Genomic DNA, 24,925 nt, shown 5'->3' with positions numbered 1-24,925 from the left:
GGTGAACATCTGCTTGATGTGGAAAGTCTTCTTGGGGCCTGGGATGGGGGTGAGGGAGGAGGTATGGGGGCAGGTGTAGCACTTCCTGCGGTTGCAGGGAAAAGTGCCGGGTGTGGTGGAGCTGGAGGGGAGTGTGGAGCGGACAAGGGAGTCACGGAGAGAGTTGTCCCTCCGGAAAGCAGATAAGGGTGGGGAGGGAAAGATGTCTTTGGTGGTGGGGTCGGATTGCAGATGGCGGAAGTGTCGGAGGATGATGCGTTGGATCCGGAGGTTGGTGGGGTGGTACGTGAGGACGAGGGGGATTCTTTTTTGGTTTTTATTGCGTGGACGGGGTGTGAGGGATGAGGTGCAGGAGATGTGGGAGACACGGTTGAGGGCGTTCTCGACCACCGAGGAGGGGAAGTTACGGTCCTTGAAAAACGAGGACAACTGAGATGTACGGGAGTGGAATGCCTCATCCTGGGAGCAGATGCGGCGGAGGCGAAGGAATTGGGAATAGGGGATAGCATTTTTGCAGGAAGGTGGGTGGGAGGAGGAGTATTCTAGGTAGCTGTGGGAGTCGGTGGGCTTGAAATGAATATCGGTTTCTAGGTGGTTGCCCGATATGGAGACAGAGAGGTCCAGGAAGGGGAGAGAGGTGTTAGAGATGGTCCAGGTAAACTTAAGTTTGGGGTGGAAGGTGTTAGTGAAGTGTATGAACTGTTCGAGCTCCTCGTGGGAGCACGAGGCGGCGCCGATACAGTCATCAATGTAACGGAGGAAGAGGTGGGGTTTAGGGCCGGTGTAGGTACGGAAGAGGGATTGTTCCACGTAACCTACAAAGAGGCAGGCGTAGCTTGGGCCCATGCGGGTACCCATGGCTACCCCCTTTGTCTGTAGGAAGTGGGAGGAATTGAAAAAGAAGTTGTTGAGTGTGAGGACGAGTTCGGCTGAGCGGATGAGGGTATCAGTGGAGGGGGACTGGTCGGGCCTGCGGGACAGGAAGAAGCGGAGGGCCTTAAGGCCATCTGCATGGGGAATGCAGGTGTAGAGGGACTGGACATCCATGGTAAAGATGAGGTGTTGGGGACCGGGGAATTGGAAGTTCTGGAGGAGGTGGAGGGCGTGGGTGGTGTCACGGACATTGGTAGGGAGTTCCTGGACCAAGGGGGAGAAAATGGAGTCGAGATAGTTGGAGATCAGTTCGGTGGGGCAGGAGCAGGCGGAGACAATGGGTCGACCAGGGCATTCAGGTTTGTGGATTTTGGGAAGGAGATAGAAGCGGGCAGTGCGAGGTTGGGGAACGATGAGGTTGGAGGCCGTGGGTGGGAGGTCACCTGAGGTGATGAGGTTGTGGATGGTTTGCGAGATGATGGTTTGGTGCTCAGGGGTGGGGTCATGATCAAGGGGGCGGTAGGAGGAGGTGTCGGAGAGTTGGCGTCCGGCCTCGGCGATGTAGAGGTCAGTGCGCCATACTACAACTGCGCCTCCCTTGTCTGCGGGTTTTATGGTGAAGTTGGGATTGGAGCGGAGGGAGCGGAGGGCTGCACGTTCTGCGGGGGAGAGGTTGGAGTGGGTGAGAGGGGTGGAGAGGTTGAGACGATTGATGTCTCGACGGCAGTTGGAGATGAAGAGGTCGAGGGAGGGTAGGAGGCCTTGGGGTGGTGTCCAGGAGGAGGGGGTGTGTTGGAAGCGGGAGAAGGGGTCAGTAGAGGGAGGGTTAGGTTCACGGTTAAAGAAGTAAGCGTGGAGGCGGAGGCGGAGGCGGCGGAAAAACTGCTCTATGTCCAAGCGTGAGCGGTATTCGTTGATCTGTGGGTGGAGGGGGACAAAGGTGAGTCCTTTACTGAGGACTGACCGTTCGTCCTCAGTAAGGGGTAGGTCTGGGGGGATGGTGAAGACTCGGCAGGGCTGGGTGCTGCTGTCTCCTCTGGAGCTGCTGGCTGTGGAGGCTGTGGGTGGATCTTGCTGTCTCCCTTCAAAAGCAGCTCTGACCTCAAGGCACATTGGGGTGTACTGAGGTTGGGACAGGTGCTATGGAAATGCACATTTTTCTGTTTCCCAGTCTAGAGATCAATTTCACTAATTTCTAATCAGGTAGAACACATTTCTGTCTGCATTTTCTTTGTTGTTATTTTCAAGTTTAGGAGAAGAAGCTGGCTTTCTATGCACTCAGCTCAATCGGTGGGGTTTTGCAGTAATGATTGGTAAATAGCGCCAAGGCAAATTATACTGTTCTTTGATGCTGACAGACCCTATAATCAAGTTTATTGCTAAAAATCTGTAATTATCTTTCTGTCTTGCAGCGAACAAACATGGCTCTTTCAACTGTGGCTCTTTCTAATCCTTACTTCCTCTAGATTACAGTTCCTTCTTCAGACCTCCAGGTCAAACTTCTTTCACTTCTTCAAAGGATGGGGAAAGGAGTCGTTCCCTTGAACCTTCTTAGAGTGGTTACTGAGTTGTTTCTCTTTTCTCTCTCTCTTACTGTGGGTTTTTTTTCTATGAAACACTCACACACCTCAGCTGGTTATTTGTGACACCCCTCAGACCAACTGCGAACTTTGGCAATGGGTTATTTGACTGTGGAGTCCTCACCATCCCTTTGTATCCTGCCCTGAGCGCTAAACCTGCATTGTATCCCCATCTGTGTAAGTTGCACAGCCACTGGGAAGTTCCTGCATGTGAGCTTTCACTTTTGGAAGCTTGTACTGTGCACGGATCTCACAAGTTGGCGTGGAAAAAATAATTACAGGGAACCTTGACCCCACAGTTATTAGAATAGAGTTACAGAATCCCTACGGTATGGAAAGAGGCCGTTCAGCCCATTGAGTCCGCACCGACCCTATGAAGAACATCACACCCAGACCCAGCTCCCCCACCCTACAATTCTGCATTTAGCATCGCTAATCTACACATCCTTGAACACTACAGGATAATTTCCCATGGCCAATCCACCATAACCTGCAAACCTTTGGACTGTGGGAGGAAACCACGCAGACATGGGGAGAATGTGCAAACTCCACACAGACAGTCGCCCGAGGGTGGAGTTGAACCCGGGTCCCTGGTGCTAACCACTGAGCCCCTGTGTCTAGATTTCTAGATTCTTTACTTAAATCTATTCCTCTTTCCATTGTTATAGTTTCCATTGCCATTTATTTAGAGTCATAGGATTCTACAGTACAGGATGAGGCCCTTCGGCCCATCAGGTTTGTCCTGGTCAAAATTAAACTTCAGCTTAATCCCATTTTCTAGCAGTTGGCCATAGCCTTGTATGTCTTAGCATCCCAAGAGCACATCTAAACATTATGGTTACAAACGGTTTCCACCTCTCCCTCCCTCACAGGCAGTGAGCTCCAGATTCCCACCACACTTTGGATGAAAAAGCTTTTCCTTATATCCCTTCAAAACCTGTGTGTATGTGTGCATGCGCGTGTTTATGTGTGTGTTTGTGCGTGTGCGTGTGTTTGCATGCTTGTGTGTGTATGTCTGCATGTTTGTGTGTGTGTAGGTGCATATGTGTGTGTATGTGTGCGTGTGCATGTTTGTGTGTGTATGCACATGCTTTTGTGTGTGTGTGTACATGTGCATGCATATGCATGTGTGTATATATGCACACGTGTGTTTGTGTGGCAGTATGTGTATGTATGCACATGTGTTTGTGTGCGCATGTGCATGCATGTGCATGTATATGTGTGTATATGTGTGGGCGCGTGTTTGTGTGTGTATGTATGTGCACGCGTGTGTGTTTCTGTCTGTGTCTCTGAGTGTGTGTATGTGCACATGCGTGTTTGTGTGTATATGTGCTTGTGCATGTTTGTGTGTGTGTGTATGTGCTTGTGCGCATGTGTATGTGCACACGTATGTGTGTATGTGCACACACATGTTTGTGTATGTGCACACATGTTTGTGTGTTTATGTATGTGCATGTGCATGTGTTGTCTGTGTGTGTGTATGTGCTTGCACGTGTTTGTGCATGTATGTATGTGTTTGCAGCATGTGTTTGTGTGCATGTGTGCATGTGTGTTTGTGTGTGTGCATGTGCATGCGCACCTGTGTTTGTGTATGTGCGGGCACATTTGTGTGTGTGCATGTATGCATGTGTGTATGTGTGTGCGCATGTCTGTGTGTGTATTGCGCACATTTTTGTGTGTGTATGTGCACGTGTGTGTTTGTGTGTGTATGAGGGCATGTGTGTTTGTGTGTATGTGCGTGTGCACATGCGTTGGTGTGTGTATACGCATGTGTGTTCGTATGTGTATGTGTGTGCACGTGTGTGTATGTGTGCATGTATTTGTGTATGTGAGCGCACGTGCACATTTATGTATATGTGCATGCACGTGTTTGTGTGTGTATGTGTGCATGTGTGTGTATATGTGCGCGTGTGTTTGTGTGTGTGTATGTGTGTGCGTGTGTGTATATGTGCGTATGTGTATATCCGCGTGTGTTTGTATGTGTATGTGTGCGCACGCATGTGTGTGTATTTTAATGTGCACGCATGTGTGTGTGTCTGTATTTCTAAGGGAGAGTTTATAAGGGAATTAGAGTTTTAGTTTGTTGTATTATATGGCATTGGTTTATAGCTGTTTACCTGGTCAAGTTACCTGTAATTAATAATAATTCTTGTACAGTACAGAAACCTGGTCCATGCTTTCTATCAACCTGGGTCTGAAAATTGGGTAAATTGAAGAACTGTGCGGACTTTAAAAAAAGTTATCATCTGGTACAATGCTGGAAATAGTGGGACTCAATGTACAGTAGGCTTACCCCAGTGGGTTGTAATACTTTTATTGAAGAAACCTGGTGTGAATTGATTTTGTCCTGGGTACGGTCAGTCAGGCAGATTTGACCTTTGGTGGCGTCACTGGGATTTTAGTCACAATTTCAGGGACACTGAGGCCTGATTTACACGCATTATTTCCAGCTACGTCATGGCTCTAATTTTGAATCAATGACACCTATTTCTGGGCGTGTCCCAAACACAGGAAGTTGCTTTTTGCCTCCATCTAGTCTACCTTATTATCATTTTAGGTGCTTCAATCAGATTGCCCTTCATGCACCTGAACTCAGCAGAATTGAAACTAAGCTTAGCTCACATGCCCTTTTCCCCCTTAGACTTTCATGAGATATAGGGGTTGCTGGCAAAATACGCATTTGTTACCCATCCCTAATTGCCCAGAGGGCAGTTAAGATTCAACTACGTTGCTGTGGGTCTGGAGTCACATGTAGGCCAGACGGGGTAAGGATGGCAGTTTCCTTCCCTAAAGGACATTGGTAAAACAGAAAGGTATGGAGCATTTAATTGAATGCTTTCAGTCCCAGTTCTGCTGCAAACCCTCCCCTCCAAAGTGTGACTTTTGTTTGAGTGAAGCGATTAGTTTGCAATTGAAATGGATTTTGTTTTTGGTGCAATTTTTGCCCACAGCCCTCCTTTACAAGTGAAACCTCACATCAATGCTCAGCGCCACAGGAAGCAGCTCAGCTGCGCTCAGGACTTTGAATGCACAAAAAAAAACCTGCCATCGAAAAATAAGCCGATTTCCGAGCAACAGGTTCTGACAGTGGGACTGGAATTCCACACATTGACAAAGCGGAGAGTCCCCGTTTTGACCCAGTGCAGGCCAGTCCTGTGTGAGTCCTGCTTTGAAACATTTTAGTGTGCGAATGTCCACAGGGAGAGGAGCTGTGCGAGTCTCCCCCACCCCCACACCCCCCCTCCACTTGGCCAACCCTCTGCTTTCAGCATTCTAGATTGTGGTTTTCCTGGAGCGCAGAAGAAATTGGCTTCGACTTTATTTGAACTATAGAGACGAGACACTGTGCTAGATACATCTCTCTCTACCTGCCAACTTATTAAGGCAGCTTTTACAAATGCAACAACGAAAACTTGGGACCTTCCACCAACCAAAGTTTGAACGTCGTTGAAAAAAGGTAACTCATGTCTCTGCAACTCCCCCCTCCCCCGCCAAAAACCAGCTCCCTCCCACTATCTCTCCACCCCCAGCTCTACCACTTCCCTACCAACCCACCACCCCCCTCCACCCATCATCTCCTGCAGTGCGCACGCACACACACACACACACGCACACACACACACACACACACACGCACACACACACGCTACTCCCAGAACAGCTCAATCGAAGGAGATTCCTTGCTGTTTTCTCATTTGAAGGTTTTGCTGTCAGTCTCTGACCAGCGGGACTCCAGTCAGGGGGGATGGAGGCTGTGGCCAAGTACGAGTTCAACGGAGCTGGAGAGGATGAGCTGAGCTTCAAGAAAGACGACATCCTTAAGGTAACTCGGAGATCGTAAGACCTACAGATGCTGGAGTCAGAGATAGCACAGCATGGGAGCTGGAGGGACACGGCAGGCCAGGCAGCAGCCGTGTTCCTCCAGCTCCCTCACTGTGTTCCTCCAGCTCCCTCACTGTGTTCCTCCAGCTCCCTCACTGTCTTCCTCCAGCTCCCTTACTGTGTTCCTCCAGCTCCGTCACTGTGTTCCTCCAGCTCCCTCACTGTCTTCCTCCAGCTCCCTCACTGTCTTCCTCCAGCTCCCTCACTGTGTTCCTTCAGCTCCCACACTATGTTCCTCCAGCTCCCTCACTGTGTTATCCTTAAGGTGAAGGCGAATTTTTGTCTTTGTCGGTAGAGCTGACTTCTCTGACATCCTGCCTGTGGTCGCAGAGCTGGCCAAAAAAATAAATAACCAAACTTCTCAAACCAGGCCATCCAGTCACAGTGAAAAACCTGAGGAGAACCTAGGATTGGTGTTTTCTGTCAACTTGATAATCCCAGTTGTCCCCACCAACCACTTATTCATAGGTTCGGGGAAAGGCATCAAAATGAAAATGCGAGCAGGTTTTTGAGTTGGGGATCTTTAATCTGAAAGACCCGCTGCCTATTTGTGGCAATGTATTTTGTCTCCCCCTACTCCCCCTGCTGTTTCCATTGACTGGGATACGATTTGAAGATCTGTGAGAGGCCCCCACCCCAGCGTTATTCAGGACACTGTGGAGGTGGAGTGTTGGGAGGTTTTGATGATGAAAATTTCTCATTTCTCATTGTTGTGCCCATACACCCTATAAACGTGGGTCTTCTTGAGAGAGACGGGGGTGGGGTGGTGGAGGTTGCTTGATGCACAACATGATTCAAAATCTCTGGTACCACTCAGGAAAAAGTGGATACTTCAGGAAGGCTTGGGAAGGCTGCTAAGGTCCATGAGATAGAACTCTGAGGCTCCAAAGATGCACAGGTTAGGGTGGATTGGCCGTGGTAAGTTGACCCATAGTTGTGCAGCTTGGGTGGGTCAGCCACAGTAATTGCAGGGTTATGGGGATAGGGTTGGGGGTTGGGGGGCTAGGTCTGGGTGGGATGTTCTTTGGAGGGTTGGTGCAGGCTTTGATGGGCCAATAGGCCTCTTTCCACCTTTGAGGGTTTCTGTGATTCAACAATTCAAGTGAACACAAGAAGCATGATATTTCCCAACGTAGTTATTTTGTTGACATGTTCAGCTGCCTCTTTGTGTTAATTGCCACTTAAAATGATCATCATTTTCCAAAAAAGGCAGAAACAAAAATCTGTAGTTGTATAAAACTTAAGGAAATCTTCGCAAGGTAACAATCCTGCTGCCTGAGGCCAAGGTCTCCTGCTAAAAATCCACGGCAGGGTGACAGCCGTTATCCCCGTCAGGGAAACACAGGGAATGTAGAGAGGAAATGCACACCCCAGCGTTGTCTTGCTCTGTTTCTCTCTGAGCACAGACCCCAGCCTGTGCTGCTCCCCTCACAGAGAAACCCACTCCCCATGAACAATCAAAATCAACTTTCTCTCGCGCACACACAAGTCCTCAACTCACAAAGGACATGTTACCTTTCCTTACATTTAATGATGTTAATTACAAGTGAAACTTTGCCCAATCTGCTGACCGAAGGTCCGACTTTGCCTCAGTTTTACTAAAGGTGATGTTTCTGAGAATAACGATTCTCAGTTCTAGAGGACTGTTTCCCTGTTTTATTCTTTCTCCCTCCATTCGCCCCCTTCTATCCCTTCCCCAGATATACCTTTTCCAGTTTCATATACCCTCTTCCTGCAATCCTTGCTGGTTCTTTTCCCTGAAGAGGTCAAACAGAGCTCTTAACAAGGCATACAGTAAGCTTCATTAATAGGGACATTGAGCAGGGAGATTAATCTGAATTTATTAAATGAACTGGTTAAATCTGCAGTGTTGTGTACAGTTCACATTATAGGAAGGATGTGATGGAAAGAGTGCAGAAGGGGTTGATGAGAGTGGTCCCAGGGATTAGCCACAAGGACAGATTGGAGAAGTTGGGACTGTTTTGCTCGGAGAGAAGAGGGCTAGGAGGAGGTGTTGTAGATGTGTTCAGCATCATGGGAGGTGGGTGAATCTGGACTGGGTGGATGGGGACAGTCTGTTTCCACTTGTGGATGGTTTTGGGAACTGGAGACCACAGTTTTAAACTGATTTGCAAAGGAAGCAGTTGAAAGGTGAGAAGGAACTTTCTCACACAGTGAGTGGTCTGGGTTTGAAATGCGTTGCCTTCGAGTGTGGTGGAGGCAGTTCAGTTGAGGCATTAAGGACATGGGATGGTTATTTGAACAGAAACAGCGTGCAGGGTTACAGAATAAAGGCAGGAGACTGGCACGAAGTTCAAATGCTCAGAGAGGTGGCGCAGACACGGTGGGCTGAATGGCCCCCTACTACACCGTAACATTTCTGTGAAATCTTACCTAGCGCTAGAAATGAAAACAAGAACTGCAGACGCTGGAGGTCTGAAGCAAATAAAAACCAGAAATTGCTGGAGAAACCCAGCAAGTCGGGCAGCATCTGCTGAGTTTCTCCAGCAATTTCTGTCTTGTCCTTGGTTGTTCCACATTGCAACCCCTGCATAGGGAGGGACCTGCCGATCTCTGGGTGCCAAGCTGTGACCAATTGTCTCTCTCCAATGGAGAAAGAGACCTGTGGGTACTTTTTGTACACGATGGATAATTTCCTAAAAAAATGCCCCTCCCCTGCAGGTACTTTAGGGCTGTCCAAATCCCTTCTTCAGCATTCCTGTATTTGGGATTAAGACAATTTGATTAGGGGCATTCAATGACGAACAATTACAAACATCCTTCTTGAAGTCATGATTTGGTCAAATAACATAAATCATACAAATGCATATAAATAATACAAATGCATATAAATAATACAAATGCATATAAATCATACCAATGCATGTAAATCATACAAATGCATATAAATCGTACAAATGCATATAAATCATACAAATGCATATAAATAATACAAATGCATATAAATCATACAAATGCATATAAATCATACCAATGCATGTAAATCATACAAATGCATATAAATCGTACAAATGCATATAAATCATACAACTGCATCCCACAAGGAGTCCAGTATTGAACATGACTGGTGCTGGGGCTTGTGTCAAAGTCAGAAAGCTGCAAGATCCCAGTTTAAGACATGTGTTATTTCCCCTTATTCCCAATGAGAAGTTGCTCAGCATTCTGTTGAGGATGTGTTACTTAACAACTTCCCTTTACGTAGCACCCTTAATTTAGAAGAACAGGCCAGGGTGTTTCACAGGAATATAATCAGGCAACAACATGACAACAAAGCCACATGAGGAGATAGTAGGATAAGCGTCTATTCGGTCAGATGGGCAGATTGTCGGAAGAGTTTGAAAGAGGAGTTGAGAAGCATCGCAGTTTAGGGAAGGGATTCCAGTCAAGTAGGGCAGCAGCTTGCTGAGAGCACAGACGCCAACGGTAGAGGAATTAAAGTCAAGGATTGAGACTGGAATGCAGAGCAGAAGGTTGGAGGAGATTATAGAGGTTGGAGGGGACTGAGACCATCGAGGGACTTGAAAAGAAGGACGCACATTTTAAAATCGGAGCATTAACAGATTTGGAACTAGTGTTGATCAGCGAGATCAAGGATGGTGGGTGATCCAGTGTGAGTTAGGACACAGGGAGATGAGTTTTGGATGAGCTGAAGTTCATAGAGAGTGGGAGATGAGAGGTCAGCCAGAAGGCAGTTGGAGTGGACATTTTTGGAGGTGCTAAACACATCAACAGTGCTTAAAAAGGAGACCTGTTGCTAGCCTCAAAACCAGCTGGAAGGCCAGGGAGAAGAGACATCGATGGCGGACATTTAGCAGCGGGAGAAGCCGTCAGCAAATGTGTCAGAGCCACAGAGTAGAGAGTCAATCAGTTTCTCTTCATTACATGAGAGCAGGGGACTCCAGTATTCCTCTAAAAGATTATTGGAACAGTGAAGAGTTCCAATTAGAGTTATTTTAAAAAGCGACAAGTAATCAAAACACTTCAAACATCTTAAAATGGTATGTTATAAATGGTAAGTTTTACCTAATGAAAACTGCGTTATTTAAAGGCTATTCAGGACACAGGCAGATCTTCATAAATAAAGTCTGGAGAGATGCAGAATGTTTTAATAAAGCCCTTGAATTTCTGACACAGATAAGGAAAGGAATAAGTTGGCAGTGGGTTTAAAACCAACATCTGTCATTTGGGGGTTTAAAACTTTAAGCAGAATGCCGATAGCTTAAGGACAGGCCCAATTGAAGTGTCTTTCACTCATTCCCATTTTTCTCCTTTCAGTTAAGAGAAGCTCTGCTTTGTCAGTCAAAAGTAAATGTAACCAGTAAATGTCAGTGATACACACACGGACAAGCCATGCGATAAAAGGCTCCGCTAGATGCTGAGCGAATGTGTACTGAGAGTTGGGGATACCACTCAACAATTGTTCTTCTTCCATCAACAGTAGTTCATTGCATAGAGCATTGGTCTCTGGGTCAGAGGTTATGGGTTCTCACTTCAGAGACTTGTGCATAAAAATCTAGATGGACACGCTTGCTACAGGACTGAGGGCACGTTGCACTGTCAGAGGGACTGTCTTTCGGATGAGATGTTAAGCAGAAGTTCTGCTTTGTTTTATTCACTCGAGGGATGTGGACATCACTGACTGTACTGGCATTTACTGCCCGTCCCTAGTTGCCCCTGGAGAAAGTGGTGGTGAGCTGCCTCTTGAACCGTTGCTGTCCACGTGCTGTAGATTTTGACCCAGCAACAGTGAAGGAACGGCAATATATTTCCAAGTCAGGATGGTGAGTGGCTTGAAGGGGAATTTGAAGGTGGTGATGGTGTTCCCGTGTATTTGCTGCCCTGCAGCGAGTAACTCACCTCCTGACTGCCCAAAGCCTGTCCACCATCTACAAGGCACAAGTCAGGAGTGTGATGGAATACTCCCCACTTGCCTGGATGAGTGCAGCCCCAACAACACTCAAGAAGCTTGACACCATCCAGGACAAAGCAGCCCGCTTGATTGGCACCACATCCACAAACATTCACTCCCCCCACCACCGACGCTCAGTAACAGCAGTGTGTACTGTGTACAAGATACGCTGCAGAAATTCACCAAAGATCCCCAGACAGTAGCTTCCAAACCCACAACCACTTCCATCTAGAAGCTCAAGGGTGGCAGATACAAGGGAACACCACCCCCTGCAAGTTCCCCTCCAAACCACTCACCATGCTGACTTGGAAATATATTGCCGTTCCTTCAGTGTCACTGGGTCAGAATCCTGGAACTCCAGCCCCCCCTAATGGCACTGTGGGTCAACCTGTAGCATATGAACTGTAGCGATTCAAGAAGGCAGCTCACCCCCATCTTCTCAAGGGCAATCAGGAACAGGTGATAAATGTTAGACCATCCAACAACGCCCATGTCCCACAAGGGAATAAAAAACACTTAGTTCTAATAGATAGAAGTGGTTGTGAGTTTGAAAGGTGCTGTTTAGGGAGCCTTGGTAATTTCTGCAGTGCATTTTGTAGATCATACACGTTGCTCCTACTGAGCGTTGGTGGTGGAGGAAGTGGATGTTTGTGGATGTGGTGCCAATCAAACTGGCTGCTTTATCCTGGATGGTGTCAAGCTTCTTGAGTGTTGTTGGGGCTGCACTCATCCAGGCAAGTGGGGAGTATCCCATCACACTCCTGACTTGTGCCTTGTAGATGGTGGACAGGCTTTGGGAAGTCGGGAGGTGAGTTAGACACTGCAAGATTCCTAATCTCTGACCTGCTCTTGTAGCCATTGTATTTATATGGCTAGTCCATTAGTAGCCCCCAGGATATTGATAGTGGGGAATTCAGTGATGGTACCACCATTGAATGCCCAAGGGGCAGTGTTTAGGTTGTGTCTTATTGGGGATGGTCATAGCCTGGCATTTGTCTGTCATGAATGTTATTTGCCACTTGTATTTCCAAGCCTGGATATTGTTCAGGTCTAAAAGAAAAACAGAAATTGCTCAAGAAACTTGGCAGGTCTGGCAGCATCTGTGGAGAGAAAACAGAAAAAGTTAACATTTCAGGTCTGGCGATCCTTCCTCATACTACACGAGACTCTTCATGTACTGAAGCAGTCAACATCCAAATGCAACAAGAACCGACCCATTGTCAGCTGAAACAGAGATAAAGATATTTCAAAAGTAATTGGCAATCAATGCCCAGGCAAAGGGGTATTGTTACAAACTTGCCCTCACGGTCACTGTCCAGGTCTCATTGCGTTTGTACATGGACTGCTTCAGTATCTGGCGCTGAACATTGTGCAAACATTAATGAACATCCCCACTTCTGACCTTATGATGGAGGGAAGGTCATTGATGAAGCAGCTGAAGATGGCTGGGCCTAGGATACTACCCTGTGGAACTCCTACAGAGATGTCCTGGAGCTGAGATAACTGACTTCCAACAACTACAACAATCCTTTCTTGTGCTAGATACAACTCTTACGATTGCCCTCTCGTTACTGTGCAAATTTTCTATGCAGCTTGCAAATTGCAGCACATTTTGCTGAAAATGTCACTTAGATTTACATACACTAATAGGTTCTCAGTGTCTGAGAATGGAGAGTGGGAAATATTGTGGTTAAACCAGACCTGCCTGGCAAAAAAATCTCGAGCGTGAACAAATCCACGTTATTATTGTTTTGTTAGGACTTTCCAAGATAACTGTCCTTGGAGAGATGGTAGTGTGGTAGCAATATCATTGGTTGAGTAATCCAGAACCCCAATCTAATGTTCTGGAGACATGAGTTCAAATCCAACCACAGCAGATGGTGAAATTTGAACCCAATAAAAATCTGGAATTAAAAGCCAGTCTAATGGTGGCTGTAATTGTGATTAAAACCCCATCTGGTTCATTGATGCCCCCAAGGCAAGTCAATCTTGCCTATGTGTGACTCCAGGCTCACAGTGTTGTAGCTGCCTTTGGGAACAGTCAAGAGAGCGAATCAGATCAAGGAAAATTCAGGGAGATGATGAATGTTGGTCTTGTCAGCAATACACACCTACAATGAAAGAAGCATGTTTCAAATTTCCCTGATAACGGATTTCAAATGATTGTTGTATATTTCACTCTATCACTAAAGTGCGATGGATGGAAAACAAGTGAAACTGCTTCAGTGATGTTGATAATGCAAGAAAATTGGCTTCAGGAGAGAATAAGGGGGAGAACTCCCACTTCCTCATTGAGCGGTGTTATGATAATTTTAACATCCTCCTCGAAAGTCCTTGACTTGTGTGGATTAACCTCGAGGATGATCTTCTGACACGTGCTTCCTCAGCACTGACCCTCAGACTGTGCGGCGGTTCCTCAGCACTGACCCTCCAACAGTGCGGCGCTCCCTCAGCACAGACCCTCTGACAGTGCGGCACTCACTTAGCACTGACCCTCCGACAGTTTGGCACTCCCTCAGCACTGACCCTCCGACAGTGCAACACTCCCTCAGCATTGTGCTGGGAGTGTCTGGTTGGATTTTTGACTCAGGTCGTGCTGCAGTGGGACTTGTAGTTTCTAACTTGGAGACTACCATCTAATCCGCAACAAAGTCTGAGGAAGTCGACTGAAATGTGCAAATGGAACAGTTATAAATTGCATTCAGTTATAAAGTGCAGAGATTTCTTCTTGTGTCTAGGCAAACACTCATCGCTCAATCATGACTTTATGGATTGATTCCTGTCATCTCAATGATTGATGCTTCTTCAGAATCCTCTATCTTGGTGACAGATGTAAAATGTACCTTCACACACATTCATTTAGTATCTTCCCATGTGAGTGATTCAGATATAGATTAAATTATGACAGGACAGTATCACACTGTGTTTTCAGTGTAATTACCCAATCTTACTGATCAGCTTCTGTTCAGGGCTCTTTTGAGTTGTCTCTTTTGGAAAGGGTTCGATCAGCTTTCTTGTTTTGAGGTGTTCTTCCATTTTCTATGTCAGATGGGTATATATTTTTCGTTGCTCTGTTCCTTATAAACACCTAATGATTTTGCATTAAATGTTTGGAATATACTGATTAAGTGAACTTTGATAGAATTGTACAGTTCAGAAGAGGCACATCGGCCCATCAAGTCTATACTGCCAAAACCTCCTTTTGGAAATTCCTTTGTCCAACCATGTTCAAGTCACACGATACCAAACAGAGAGGAGTTGAGGAAGTGTTTGTGACATTACCCCTTGCCATTCACTTTTGAAATACCTACCTCTGTTTCACCTAGCTGTGGGCCAGATACTGGAAAGTGGGCTTAGAATAGACGGTAGTTTGATGACCGGCACAGATGGGATGGGCCAAATGGCCTCTTTCCGCTCCCTATGATATTCTGTGGTAACTGAAATTGCAGCAGGAGAAGACTGTTCAGCCCTTCAAGCCTGCTTGACCTTTGAACAAAATTGCGGCTGATTTTCGACGGTATTCGCATAGCTCTCGAATCGCTCACCATTTAACAATCCGCTGATCTCTATATCTTACATCTTCAGTGGCTGAACACCCACAGGGCTCTGTGTTAGACCATTGGAGAGATCCTCAACCTTCTGAAACCTAAATAGCTAGCCCATTATTCGAAGGCTCTGACCCGTAGCCTTAGACACCTGGGCCCAGCATCCACCTTGGCAAGCTCCTCAAGTACTTTGTGTGTTTCAGTGGTTACGAATTTCAGGCAACATATGAGCAGGAGCATAAGAAGCAGCCAGGTGAGATAGAGGTAGATATTTCAAAAGCGAATGTCAATCAATGCCAAGGCAAGGGGTAATGCCACAAGCTATTCCTGCTCTGTCATTCAGTAAGACCTCTAGCTGATCTGATGGTATCCTCAAATCCATTCTCCCACCGTTCCTGGTTTACCAAGAATTAATCTACCTCCATCTTAAAAAAGTTCAAAACCTCCGCTTACACTGCCTTTTGAAAAGGATAGTTCCAAACACTGTGAAAGAAAAAATATTTCTCCCAATTTCTGTTTTGAATGGGCGACATCTGAGTTTCAAACAGTGACCCCCTAGTTTTAGATTCTCCCACAAGAGGAACCATCATCTCCACATCCACCGCTCAGGCTCTCTCTGTTTCAATCAGGTCACCTCTAAATCTTCTAAACCCCAGCAGGTACAAGTCCAAACCCTGTCCAATCTTTCCTCATAAGACAATTCCCCATTCCACGTCTTCGTCTGGCTAACCTCTTTTGGGCCAATACTGTCCAATTTATCTTAATTTCTCCCCATGGAACATCCTTCATCAGTCCAGAGAATGTCTGTTACTTTCCCTGCAAGGTTAATCTACCCTTCCTTCGGAAATAAGGAAGATTTGCATTTGTATAGCACTTTTCAGTAACATCGGAAGTCTCCAGAGTGCTCAGTGGTAGAGTGGTAGAGTTCTATAGCACAGAAACAGGCTCTTTGACTTGTCAAGTTTGCCCTGGTAAAAATAACCGGCGAACTATTTTAATCCCATTTTCCAGCTTGGCCCATAGTCTTATCAGTCTTGGCAGTGCAAGTGCTCATCTAAATACTGCTTAATTTAATAATACTAAATACGCAAACTCCCACTAACGGCAAAATGATAAAGATAAAGATAACACAGTGTGGAGCTGGAGGAATGCAGCGGGCCGGGCAGCATCAGAGGAGCAGGAAAGTTGACGTTTCAGGTCGGGACTCATCTTCAGAAAAACTTTCCTGCTCCTCTGATGCTGCCTGGCCTGCTGCGTTCCTCCAGCTCCACACTGTGTTATCTCTGACTTCGGCATCTGCAATTCTGACTATCCTGGGTGATCAGATAAATGTGTTTCTTGGTGATTCTTTTGAAGACCAGGGACAAAATTCAGGCCCTTCTTTGAAACGGTGTCATAGGATCTTTCCATCCGAGCAGGCAGATAGGCCTCGGCTTAATCTGTCAAACTATACACAGTGTTCAGGTGTGGTCTCTGCAAGGCCTGTACAATTGCAGCATTAATTTTTCAGTCCTATATTTCAATCCCTTTGCAAGAAATACTTGCATGTCATTTGCTTTCTTAATAGGTTGCCGTACCTGCGTTAACTTTGCAGTTTCCCTCCACAGTCACTTAAGCTGTCTGTATTCATTGACAATCTGCTTTCCCAGCTAATTTTTTTACTGTCACCAGATTTGGCTACATTACTCCCACCCCCTCATGGGGGTCACTGATACAGATTACCAATTGTAAATGCCTGAAGCACAAGCTCAAATCGTTTCTTAATTACAGGCTCCATTCTATATACACACTGCCCAAAGGCTCATTTGCTGCTGATGCTGCTTCCTGATCCATATTCCTTGGCCATTTTGCCACTGCCTTCCACTTCAGTTTAGTCCCCAAGTCTACTTCAGGCAGAAAGGGCTCTTGTGGTACAGTGGTAATTGCCCTGCCTCTGGACCAGGTGGCCTGGGTTTAAGTCCTACCTGCTTCAGAGGTGTGTGGTGACACCCCTGAACAGGCCAGTTAGGCAAATATAAGGGTCTAAGGAAACGTCAGCTTTCCTGCTCCTCTGATGCTGCTTGGCCTGCTGTGTTCATCCAGCTCTACACCTTGTTGTCTCAGATTCTCCAGCATCTGCAGTTCCTACTATCTCTAGGCAAATATCTACTGCAGCCAGAATAGGAAGCTGCACTGTTGCTATTATTCTGACCCACACACTAAGGATAATCTTATTCCCACTCACTATTTTCTGTCCATTAAACAGTTCTCTGTCAAAAAAAAGAGGGGCAAAAACAGAAGTTGCTGGGAAAGCTCAGCAGGCCTGGCAGCATCTGTAGAGAGAGATTTCAGGTCCGGTGACCCTTCCTCAGAACATGGTAACTTCGGACAGTCTCTTTGTTGGGTACGTGGAACCCACAACTCTTTCTCCGGTAATGCACAGTTCTTTTGGCTTTTTAAGGAAACGGGGGTTTGGTTAGCTCAGTTGGCTGGACAGCTGGTTTCTGATGCAGTGTGATACCAACAGTGTGGGTCCAATAACCACACCATTTGAAGCTGCCATGAAGGACACTCCTTCTCAACCTCCCACCCACCCCCCATTGCCTGAGGCGCAGAGACCCTCAGGTTAAACCATCACCACTCGTCTCTCTCTAATGAGAGGGCAGCCTTTTGATCTGGTTGGACCATGACAACCTTAAATAAATGTATTATCCTAAGTATAAGAGCCGTAATTTAGTGTAATAACCCCTTGTGCAACATCTGGTCAAATACTTTTTGAAAATGAAAATACACTACAACAACAGGTTACTCTTTAATTATGCTGCTAGTTACAACATTAACAGTTCAAACAGTTTCATCAAAATATAGTTTCTCTTACATAAATCCTCTGAATAATATTATGATTTTAAGGGGAGGCAATGGCCTAGTGGTATTATCAATGGATTGTGAATCCAGAGACCCAGGGAATGTTCTGGGGGATCTGGGTCCAAATCCCACCAGAGCAGATGGAGGAATCTGAATTCGAAAAAGAGAAATCTGGAATTAAGTATCTAACAATGACCATGAATCCATTGTCGATTGTTGGAAAAACCCATCTGGTTCACTAATGTCCTTTAGGAAAGGGAACTGCCATCCTTACCTGGTCTGGTCTACATGTGACTCCAGACCCACAGCAATGCGGTTGACTCTTAACTGCCCTCTGGGCAATTAGGGATGGGCAATAAATGCTGCCTAGCCAGAGACGTCCTCATCCCGTGAATGAATTTAAAAAACCATTTAGGACTGATGCAAAGTATTTAATTCAATGCCCATGGCATTTCTTTATCCTGTATTTTCCCTGTCTCTACCTGTAAGAGATCCACATTTACATTTGTTCTTCTGTTATGCATGGCAATAGAAACTCTTGGAATTTGTTTCTTACTAGTTTACTCTCATATTCTATACACCCTTTCTTTGTCAATTTCCCTTTGCTGGATTATAAATACCTTCCCAATGCTCAGACTTTACTACTTTTCCTGGCAAGCCTCAAGACTTCTTCGTTGAATCAAACTGGGCCTGTAAGAGCTTCAGCAAGTAGGTCACAAGAAGAAAAAGATTAGTGAAAACAAACATAGGTCCCTTAAATTCCGACGCAGGAGAATTGATAACGGACCAATTATAAACAATTAGTTTAGTTCTGTCTTCGCAGAAAGAGATGCAAATAATTTCTCAGAAATGTGAGAGAAACGACAGGTCTATTGGGAAGGAAGAAGTGAAGGAGGTTAGTATTAGCAAAAACATAGTGCTGGAGAACTGAGGGAACACAGTGTGGAGCTGGAGGAACACAGCAGGCCAGGCAGCATCAGAGGAGCAGGAAAGCTGATGTTTCGGGTCGGAACCTTTGTTATCTCTGTGTCTAACTGTGTTATCTCTGACTCCAGCATCAGCAGTTCTTACTATCTCTGTGCTGGAGAACTTAATGGGACTGCAAAGTGATAAATCCACAGGACCTGATGGTATACATTCCAGGATACTAAAGGTCGTGGCCGTGGAAATAGTGGATATACTGTTGGCATCTTCCAAAATTCTGCAGATTCTGGAGCAAACCAAGGAGATTGGCGGGTGACAACAGCCACTGTTTTGAAAAGGAGAAAGGGGAATATCCGGAATTACAGACTGGTTAGCCTAACATCAGTTGTAGGGGAAATGCTGGAGTCTATAATACACCAGCTCCTTGATAACTGTGGGAGGTGGGGGCACAGACATACAGAGAGTACTATAATAGAAGTTCCATCTCTACCATGGGATCTTTTGGGACCTGACAATTAGGAAAGAAAATAATTATGCCTTGGGCTGGCCTTGCAACTACAAGGGCTCCTGGGTGGTGATAACATAGTGTGGAGCCCATTTCTGAAGAAGGGTCCCAACCCGAAACATCAGCTTTCCTGCTCCTCTGATGCTGCCTGGCCTGCTGTGTTCCTCCAGCTCAACACTGTGTTATCTCTGACTCCAGCATCGGCAGTTCTTACCATCTCTCCTGGGTAGTGAGTTTATGTATATTAAGGAGTGAGTGTGAAGGATGTGGTGGATATGTAGAAAATGCCAACAGGATTACACAAGGTCAGCCTGGATTTATGAAGGGAAAATCATGATTGACAAACCTACTGGAGTTTTTCTGAAGATGTAACTAGTAGACTAGATGATGGAGAATCAGTGGATGGAGTGTATTTGGATTAACATAAAGCTATTGATAGAGTCCCACATAAGAGGTTTTGGTGAAAAGTTAAAGCACAGGGGATTGAGGATGGTAGGATTGTGAATAGTTTAGCAAACAGGAAACAGAAAGTAGGAAAAAGAGGTCATTTTTGGAGTGGAAGAAGTAAGATACCGGATGAAGCAGCACTTGGGCCCCAGTTACAGATCAACAATTCGGATGAGGGAATCAAATGTAATATTTCCAAATTTGCTGATAATACAAAAACTAGGTAAAATTGTGAGCGGTGAGGACGATGTAAAAAGGCTTCAAGTTGAGTGAATGAGCAAATACATGAGCTAGACATGGTATAAATTCTATAGTGTCTGGAGATGTGCAGGCTAGGTGGGTTAGCCATGGGAAATGCAGGGTTACAGGGGATAGGGTCGGGGTGTGCTCTTAGGAGGGTCAGTATGGACTTGATGGGCTGAATGGCCTGCTTCCACACTGTAGGGATTCTTTGAAAGTTCAATAACATACACAAATGTAAAGATATTCACTTGGTATGAGAAACAGAAAGAATGTATTATTTAAATGATGATGGATTAGAAAATGTTGATGTACAAAGGGATCTGGGTGTCAGTATACACCAGTCGTTGTCAGCAAGCAGCAGGTGTTGCAAACAGTTAGGAACACACGTTGTATGTGGCCTTCATTACAAAAGGGTTTGAGTACAGGGGCAGAGCTGCCTTACTGCAGCTGTACAGGGCCCTTCGTGAGACCACACCTGGAGTATTGTGTGCTGTTTTGGTCTCGTTACCTAAGAATGGTTATACATGCCACAGAGAGAGTGTAAGGAAACCTCACCAGGCTGATTTCTGAGACGGTACGTTTGTCATATGAGAAGAGATTGGGTCAACTGGGTCTGTATTCACTGGAGTTTTGAGGAATGAGGGGATCAGATTGAAGCTTTTCAAATTCTGCCAGGGCTGGACAGACTGGAAGCAGCGATAATGTTTCCCCTGTGGGTGGGGCTTGGGGTTCTACAATGAGGGGCCACACACTGAGGATACAGGGTAGGCCGTTTCAGACTGAGATGAGGAGAAATATCTTCATTCTGAGGGTGGTGAGCCTGTGGAAATCTCTCCCACGGCTGGCGGTGAAGGTCGGGTCCCTGAATATCTTTAAGAAACAATGAGATAGATTTCTATAAACTAAAAGGATATGGGGAGCGTGCGGGAGCATGACATTGAGATAGAGAATCAGCCACGATCATACTGACTGGTGAATTAAGGTCGATGGGCTGAATGGACTATTTCTGCTCCTACTATCTATGTGTTTCCTAATATCTGTATCCTGTATTGTTAATCACAGTTGATCACTTTCACGTGAGATTTTTATTCTTTAAGGGAATGTATATATGTTGCAAATTATGAATTAATTCTTTTAGTGTCTGCTATTCTTTATCTACTTTGATAGGTGTATCGGGAAACTATTAAAACATGAGCTAACTCGTGCCCCATCTCTACATGGCAGGCGTAAGGTCCTAGTTTTGGACTTATCCAGATCACCCTCACACTCAATGTAAAATTCTATTTGAATATGACTAGCATCACCTTAGGGGCTCCTTTACACCCAGTTTAATCCTTTGTCATTACCGCCTTCGGCTTGCACACATGGTTCGAAATTGTTGTTAAATTGCAGCTGCGGATGTCCTCTAAATGATATTAAAGATATGTGGTTTAATTATTGTACCCTATTCCATTCCATATACCCTTGTAGCAGAATCCAAATCTACGGCTCCCTAAACATAAAATAGGCGTCAATAAATCCAGTACTGAATTGAGAATCAACTTTTTACCCAGACAGTGATGAGAATGTGAGACTGTTGCTGTTGAGCCATGCAGCTTGGAAACAGACCCTTGGGTCCAACTCATTCTTGCCAACCAAGTTTCCCAAACTTAACTAGTCCCATCTGCCTGCATTTGGCCCCTATCTCTCTAAACCTTTCCTATTCATGTACCTGTCCAAATGTCTTTTAAATGTTGTAACTGTACCTGCATTTACCACTTCCTCTGGCAGTTCATTGCGTATACTAACCACCCTCCATGTGAAAAAGTTGCCCCTCAGGTCCCTTTAAAATCTTTCTCCTCTCACCTTAAAATTACACCCTTTAGTTTTGAACTCCCCCACCCTAGGGGAAAGATCTTTGTTATTCACCTTATCAATGTTCCTCATGATTTTGTAAACCTCTTAAAGGTCATCCCTCAACCTCCTACACTGCAGTGAAAAGAGTGTCAGATTATCCAGCCTCTTCTTATAACATAAACCATCCAGTCCCAGGAACATCCTGGTAAATCTTTTCTGCACCCTCTCCAATTCAATAATATCCTTCTCATAACAGTATGATCAGAACTGCACACATTACTCCAAAAGTGGCCTCACCGATGCCCCATACAACTGTGACATGACGTCCCAACTCCTAAACTCAATGGTCTGGGCAATGAAGGCAAGCCCTGCTAAACATCTTCTTAACCAACCTGTTTACAAAGAGCAAAGAACATCCTGTTTACCTGTGACACAACTTTCAAAGAATTATGCACCTGAACACCGAGATCCATTCATGAATGGCAGAGACACATTTCAGGGGATACCGGATAAGTGTGGAGAGAGAGAAATATGTTGATAGGGATGAGACTGAATGATTTGGAGGAAGTTACTCTACCACAGCATAGAGCTGATGGGCTGAACGATCTCTTTCTGTGCTGTACACACAATCATACTGTAAGAGGAAGACTTAGTAATTTTACGGAAGGAAGGAACTTGATCCCTGTTTAATTTTAGAATTTCAGACTTGGCAGCAGCAACATTGAATCAGCTTCTGTGGCCTGCTATTTTAATGATTGATTGTGTAACAGACCACAGCTTTCAAAATTCTTGTTAAAAAGAAAGAAGCATGTGCAGGAATCAAATAACTAACTTACATGTAACTTCCTCCACTTAGCATTACAAAACCTACAGTTCACAGTTGGGAACTTTGTTTTACGCCCATGCACAACTCATGTCCTGTTTTACAATTGCTGCCGTAACTTGAGACTATTGTATCTGTGAGACTTAATAAGTCGTTTCTTCCTCATATGATGTTCTGCTTACTTCCTCCTGTGCCTTCTCAAGGTGGTGAATTTTGTTGGGGTTACAAGTGGGATTTGTCCTTCACGTGTGTCAGGAGAGCAAGAGCCAGTGGCTATTTGACCATGATGGGCATCACAGCTGAGCTCAAATGAATCAAGGAAATGTGGATGCTGGAAATCTGAAAAAAAAACTCAGAGAATTTTGGAGAAACTCAGCAGGTTTGGCAGTGTCCGTAGACAGAAAGAGGCAGAGTTAATGTTTCAAGCCCAGGGTCATGAAGAAGAGTCCTATCCGACTTGAAATGTTAACTCTGTTCCTCTCTGCTGCCAGAGCTGCTGAGTTTCTCCGACATTCCCTGTGTTAATTTCAGATTTTCAGCATCCGCAAGATTTTGCTTTTCTTCAACCGTATCTATTGGAATTTAGACGAAGGAGAGGTGATCTTATGAAACAGATAACATTCAGAAGGGACTTAAGAGTGCAGTCTGAGAGGATGTTTCCCCTCATGGGGGAGATCTAGAATCAGAAACACAGCTTTAAAAACGAATATCACGTTTAAGATGGAGATGAAGAATTTCTTCTCTCGACAGAGTTGTTAGTCTTAGGGATTCTCTTTTACAAAGTCACTGAGTATATCCGAGGCTGAGTTAGACAGAGTTTGGATTGAGGAGAGAATCGATGGTTAATGGGAGGGCAGGCGGGAAAGCGAAGGTGAGGTCACAACCAGATCTAAAAGAATGGCAGAGCACAGGCTCGATAGACTGAATGGCCTATTCCTGATCCTATTTCCTATGCTGTATGTTTGAACTCCACACAGTCCCAGTTGACGGAAACTGGAGCTCCATCTCAGAGTTCTGGGCTGCCGCGTGACGGGATCCTCACCTTCGGTGGCTGAGGAACTCCTCCCTGCTCCCATTATGGGATCCAGTAATCCCGTTCCTACTGTATTAGCCTCATCCTGGTGTCTGACACCCCTATTATCCCCCCCTCCAACTAACTGCCCCCTCCAGCGGTGATGAATGTGGAGGGACTTCACATCTCAATATGTCCCACTGCTCCTTTTGTTTTTTTTTATGGGAGCTTGCTATGCTCAAAAGTTTACTGCAATCTTCTGCCCATCGGCCAGCTAGACAATGTGTCAGCATTTACCAGCCATTTCACTGCTCTTGTGGTTACATGCTGAGTAAAATGATTACTTTCAGAGGCGATGGAGTGCTATTGCTTTGCACTTTGGAGGTTGGTGTGTTTAACAGAAGCTGCAACACGCTCTCAGTTTTGCGTTTCAGTCTGAGAGAATCCAAGTTTCTAACACAAGTGGCACACAGACAGTTCAGAGAGACAGGGTGCCCCTCGTACAGAATGTGGTTGCTGCCTCAAAATATGGATGTCGGATTACAGTGCTCTGTCTTTTCAAGGGCTGAAGCTGACACAATCTAATCAGGGTTTGAAAAGTTTTAAATAGTGCAAGCAAGAAAGAATAATGTTGGAACACAAGGCAGTGTCCTCAATCCTGTTCTGCCCTGACAATGAAATCGGGACTGATCTGTATCCTAATCCTATCCAAGCACCAATTATCTGTACCTGGGCTGGCAGTCCCATCAAGAAAGCCTATCGTGCTATCAGCAAGTCCCAAAGCACATTACAGCTAATATAGCTTCTTTTAAAAAGTGTGTGGACATCATTGATATTTAGGGCACACAAAAGGCACGCAGCAAAATCCCACACGTGTTAAAGTCTAGAGGTAAAATTTTGGTTAGAAAAAGTACAGGCATTGAACATTTGTAGTCAGAGTTTTATTCCAGTTCTCGCACCACAAACCCCAACTCCACTGGTTACTTGTTTGTTCCATATATATAAATATATCTATACAAGTACATACACAACCAATGAAGTTGTTACCCCATTAACTCCTAATTTGCAATGCACCATTTCCTGTTCTGCAATTCCGATCAGACTCAGATATCCCAGATGCACTTTAGTCGATAATAAAATACACACAGAGTGTGGTAATGAAAACAGCATGTCTTTGTGGCTATATTCTTCAAAGGGTAAGTACTCACTCAGAGCCAATGAGCACTAACATCGCTGCTCTTCAGTAATATAGTGTCACTTCTACATCCACCTGAGAAAACAGACATGCCTCAGTTTAACTTCTCAGCCAAAGACAGCAACTCCGACAGTGCAGCACTCCCTCGACACTGACCCTCCGCCAGTGCGGCACTCCCTCAGCACTGACCCTCCGACAGTGCGGCACTCCCTCAGCACTGACCCTCCGACAGTGCGGCACTCCCTCAGCACTGACCCTCCGACAGTGCCCCCCTCCCTCAGCACTG

The 24,925-nt window shown here is 45.5% G+C and overlaps 1 protein-coding gene across 1 annotated transcript in view; it reads left to right on the top strand.

The window, feature by feature from the left end:
• The first annotated feature begins 6,041 nt into the window (after positions 1–6,041).
• The window catches only part of LOC109924375 (GRB2-related adaptor protein 2-like), a 39,339-nt gene continuing 20,455 nt past the window's right edge, over positions 6,042–24,925 (top strand). The window contains exon 1 of the mRNA XM_048617382.1: positions 6,042–6,290. Coding sequence (XP_048473339.1) covers positions 6,199–6,290 — 92 coding nt within the window. The 5' untranslated portion in view covers positions 6,042–6,198. The remainder of the gene's footprint in view (positions 6,291–24,925) is intronic.

This window comes from Rhincodon typus, chromosome 37 (genome assembly GCF_021869965.1).
Source record: "Rhincodon typus isolate 14 chromosome 37, sRhiTyp1.1, whole genome shotgun sequence".
In the NCBI taxonomy this organism is placed as follows: Eukaryota; Metazoa; Chordata; class Chondrichthyes; order Orectolobiformes; family Rhincodontidae; genus Rhincodon; species Rhincodon typus.
The sequence above is the reverse complement of the archived record's forward strand: the minus strand, read 5'-3'. Positions and strand labels throughout refer to the sequence as shown.